The sequence below is a fragment of the Gossypium arboreum genome, chromosome 6 (assembly GCF_025698485.1).
Source record: "Gossypium arboreum isolate Shixiya-1 chromosome 6, ASM2569848v2, whole genome shotgun sequence".
NCBI classification, from domain to species: Eukaryota; Viridiplantae; Streptophyta; class Magnoliopsida; order Malvales; family Malvaceae; genus Gossypium; species Gossypium arboreum.
Window position 1 is genome coordinate 1,214,939 of NC_069075.1, and position 5,181 is coordinate 1,220,119.

The 5,181-nt window shown below is 32.7% G+C and overlaps 1 protein-coding gene across 1 annotated transcript; it reads left to right on the plus strand.

Moving 5' to 3' along the window:
* Positions 1 to 1,086: 1,086 nt before the first annotated feature.
* Positions 1,087 to 4,682, plus strand: LOC108458754 (GDSL esterase/lipase At4g16230-like). Its single transcript, XM_017758153.2, has 5 exons — positions 1,087 to 1,365; positions 2,312 to 2,442; positions 2,743 to 2,964; positions 3,988 to 4,240; positions 4,331 to 4,682. The coding sequence occupies exons 1-5, from the start codon at positions 1,122 to 1,124 to the stop codon at positions 4,552 to 4,554; spliced, it is 1,074 nt and encodes a 357-aa protein (XP_017613642.1). The 5' UTR covers positions 1,087 to 1,121; the 3' UTR covers positions 4,555 to 4,682.
* The last annotated feature ends 499 nt before the right edge of the window (positions 4,683 to 5,181 follow it).

Sequence of the window (5,181 nt, forward strand, 5' to 3'; positions counted from 1 at the left end):
CTTCATCGTTAAATGGTAACGAAATGTTGACTGTGTATTTCCACTTTAGTCACTCTAAAATAAGGGTAAATTGCTCGTTAGTCATTTTAAATAGGAGTCGTTCTTATTTCGGTCACCCCAAAACAATACGTGAAAATACATCGTTAGTCCTTCCATTACCATTTAATGGTAGAGTAACCAATTTGATGGATTTCTTTTTTGGAGTGACCAAATTAACAAATAAAAAAATTGGGGTGACCAAAACAGGAACGACCACTGTTTAGAGTGACTAATGGGATAGTTTACCCTTTATTTATTTAACTTACAACTTGTTTTTGGCATAATGTCCAATTTAATTCTCAATGTTTACATTTTTTTTTGTTAATTTAACTAAATTTGACTGTTAATCTTTCAAAATATGTCGAATTCGATATTTAAATTCAAATAATAAAACTTGATTTAATGTAGATAATCAACGAATATGGATTCAAGTTCGAATTTTATGATAAAAAAAATTGCATATATGTGACTTCCTTCCAACTAGAGAACCACCAAATACTCCAAATCCTTGTACTCTCAATATATTTAGAATTCAGTCTTTTTATTTTTTAAATTTCAAAATTCATATCTAATTGTTAATTTCTTTAAATTTTGGAATAAAAAAACTCACTTGGTAGCTATGTAACAAAAAAAAAGTGAATTTATAATTAGTAGCGGGTCTTAAGACCAAGTTTTGGGGGTGCCTAATTAAAATTTTCAAAAAGAATCAAGGGAATATTGAAATTAAAAAAATGGGGGGGACGGGGACCGAGGGGGGGAGAGAGGCAAGGCCACCCTTGGCCACCATTACCGTCCGCCCCTATTTATAATAAACCTAAATCCAAAAAGTTTAGGGATTAAATTCCTTGAAATAAAGTAGGGTGACTAAATTTCAAATGTATGAAAAGTACAAGGACTTAGATCATATTTTAACCTTATCTAAGTAATGAATTTCTTTGCTTTTTTTGCTAATCTCCTAAGTTAACCTTTGCTTGCTTTACTATTTAAACAATCGGAATAAGCTTAAGTTCTTCATTAAGTCCTTAAGAAAACAATCCAAAACCCACCTTAGCTTTTTATTGTTCTTATTTTTTAGTCCACAAATGGGCACCATTCGGAACAAGCTTATCATCATTTGTTCCATATTGTCTCATATTTTAGCCAAACACATTGGTCTTGCCTATAATATTAGTGCATTCTTTGTTTTCGGAGATTCTTTGGTTGACGGGGGAAACAACTATTACATCGACACATTGGCGAAACCCGAGTATCCTAATGGTATCGACTTCCCCAAAGGAATTCCGTCCGGTCGTTACACCAATTCTCGAACTATTGCCGACATTGTAGGCAAGTTTCTGCAAAATTCTTTCGTAATTTATATTCGATATTTGTTCTACTTGTTATGCTATCGAAAACGCGGATGCGATTCTTGTTTTATGACGTTGACTTGAGGTATATCTATTTGGGATGACAAAAAATACAAACTAACATATTTCGACTTGTCCCGATCTGATAAGGTCGAATACTTTTTGAAATTAGGTTTGAGGCAAGTTGAGCCGAGTATTGAAACGGGACTAGGTTTAGAAAAACCACCTTACCTTGCCTCGAGATAATTACAAAAATGCTTTTAATTCAACCATTTCTCTTGCTTACTTTCTTTCCTTGTTGCACTCTCAACAATTGTTCTATTTTGATAAATAATATACATTTATAAAAATAAAAAATAATAGCATCTCGGGTTAAGTTGGGATCAGGTACACCTTAAATTTTTAAGGTGTGTGAATTAATAGGGGTTGGGATAAGTTAAGACTATATTGGGTCGAAGTCAGGATGGATAAAAGACCATCCACCCCTCGTCATCTCTAGTTTCTATGAACCAAATCTGTGTGGTATCAACGTCATATATAATTGTCCAAGTTTGGTCAAACCCTTATGGATCTCAAATTTTATCCTAGCGTTTTTGTATTTATAAATGGTTAACCAAGTTCGTTTAGGCTCGCCCATATAAAATGATGTTATTTTTATATTATTTTTCCTTTTTATTAAATTTGTAAACATAAATATTATATATTTAGTTTTCATATGGTAATATCTAGTTGAGACGAGATCAAGTCCTGAATATTGAAGTCCAAATACAACCTATAATTTAAGCGAACCTTTATTTTTTACTAAGCCCATTTTCGAGCGTAATATTTTCACCCAAACCTCCCAAATATCAATTAGACCTTCGAGTTTGGATACATAGCAGGTCCCTACTATACTAATTTTTTTTTTGTGTGTGTTTGATTAACAGAAGAGGAAATTGGCTTTATAGATTATGCTCCTCCTTTCCTAGCACCTAATACAACTGGAGATATGATTTTGAAAGGTGTTAACTATGCCTCCTCTGGAGCTGGAATTTTACAAGCCACTGGAGCATTTTTTGTAAGCTTAATTTCTTCCTTATTCTATTGCATTACTAAATTATATCGTTATTTGTCGACTACAGATAAATTTGTCAATATTGATCTAAACTCGAAAATTTTATTTGATGGATTGAAACCCGAATCTAATTTAATCTGATTTGACCATAAAAAGTTACTATGTTGAACTGGTGTGTAGCTAGTGGAGGGCATATAATGGCCTTGCCCCCTTTAGCTAAATGGTATAATATCAACTTTAGTCCCTTTTAGTTCTAAAATCTTAAATTTAAGCTTGTTTAAAGCAATATTCTCTTTTTTGCAGGGTGAAAGAATTAATATGGATAAACAAGTGGATTACTTTGCAAAGACTAGGGAAGACATTATATCAAGAATTGGTGCAACAGCGGCTCAAGCATTGCTTAGAAACTCACTCTATTTTCTTGGCATTGGGGCTAACGATATCTTATTTGGAGAACTTCGATCAGTTTTGGGTACCAACGATTATGTGGATGAAATAATTTCAAATTTCAAATCCCAACTCACAGTTAAATTCTTCCCACTAAATTGCTCTCAATTTATGATTTGTAATTTCATTTATTAGGATTTATTGAAAAAATTTCACTGGGTCAAATTTTATACAGTTTGGAAAGAATTGTACGAAATAGTGATGCCACGTTATCTGTATCCTTTTTCCAATGGTTTAATGCCACATCAGCATTTTCATCCTAAAAAAATCATATCCAAACGAAAATCCTAAAATTTAAGATGAAATTGCTAATATGGCATTAAACTATTGGAAAGGAACAATCCCTGTTTTATATAATCCTTTCTCAGTTCACCTATTGAAATCCCCTCAACAAGATTCAATTTTTAGTACTCTCGGGTTTATTGATGGGGTTTCTCCCTTCTGGGTGATTGAGTCAAGTGAACTTCTAGATTTGTTTATAATAATTTAGTTGGTGTTATTTTAAGAGTTTAAGTGATTAAACCGAGCAAATATCTCAATTTATCAAGTAAAAGTCAGTGAGGGTTTTCCTTTGCAACCCCTCACTAACTTCTACCTGATCAAAAAATTCACTCAGTTCAACTTTAAAAAAACCTAAATAAGGTTTGATTTCTAGCACTCTAGGGCTTTTTGAAGGGGGTTTTTCCTTCCTGGGTGTTTAAGTCAAGTAAACTTCTAGATCTATTTCTAACAATCTAGCTATGGCTTTTTTAAGAGTTTCTTAATGATTAAACCGAGTAAACATCTCGATCTATCAAGTAAAAGTCAGTGAGGGTTTTCCTTTGTAACCTCTCACTCACTTTTGCCTGATCAAGCGCTCACCTGGTTGAAGGGGTTTTTCACCTTCTGGATGATTGAGTCGAGTAAATTTCTAGATCTATTTTTTTGTTAAGTAATTAAACTAAGTAAACATCTCGATCTATCAAGTAAAAGCCGGGTGAGCGTTTTTCTTTACAAACCCTCACTAACTTTTGTTTGATCAAGATGTTCACTCGATTCAACTCCGGAACACACCTAAACAACATCTGATTTCTAACCATCTTCAATCTATGTAAATTGCAGAGGCTTTATAACTTGGATGCTAGGAAGATTGCAGTGCTTAATGCCCCAAAAGTGGGTTTAATACCATTTGAGAGGGACGTACATTTATGTGGCCAGGCTTGTGTTTCCTTACTAAATAGAATGGCCATGTTATATAACTCTAAACTGAAGAACTTGCTCGAAGATCTTACCGAAAACCTACCGGGATCGACATTCGCTTATATCGATTATTATGCTTTAACGGAAGACATAATTAACAACTATAGATCATATGGTGAACTATTTTCCACAATGAACTCTAAATTTGGGGTTTGGAAAAGTTAATGAGCTTTAAATTTTGATCTTTTCTATTTTTTTTTTTCAGGATTTGAGAATGATGATCATGCTTGTTGTGAAGTGATAGGGGCACATGGCGGTCTAATTCCATGCATATCGTCATCTCGAGTTTGTCCCGACCGAAGTAAATACATTTTCTGGGATCCATTCCATCCAACGGATTCGGCGGTTGTAATCGGAGCAAAGTATGCATTGGATGGTGGCCTTGAATATGTTTCACCCATCAATATCCGACAACTTGCTAATTCTTGATAACACGTCATCATCTGAAGCAGTGACGATGTTATTACTTTGTTGTGCTCTTCAATCCTTAGAACGATTGTAATGCTTAGCTTTCTTCACTATTAATAAATTGGATTTTTGGCTTAGCCAAAAAAAAACCATTAGGGATCATTTTTTTTGTTAAATTATGCTTCTAAGTCCTTGTATTCTTCATATATTTAAAATTTATCTCCTTTATTTTTATTTTAATAAATTTAATCATTTTATTGTTCGGATTTAATAATACAAATTTAATTATTAATATCGAGAAAATGTCCTTAATACAGGAATGGTTGAATTTGGGCTTGTGCTTATTTGTGAACTTGTTTGAATGGAGGATTTTTATTGTCATTTTGAATGCCTTTGAATGTGTATTTGGTTTATCAACAATTTTGTTCATGTTTTACTTATATTTTTATTTATTTTCTCAATTTTTAAACATAAAAACATTAACTTATTGAACACATTTATGGGAATATCGACAAAGATAATCACAATTTTTATGTAAGGCAAAAATGTTTATTCAATTATTCATTGAATTTCTATTATTTTTAGTATCAATTCGCATTAATGTAGTCAGTAGCGACTTCAGTTATTTGCTATTTCGGTTGGTACACG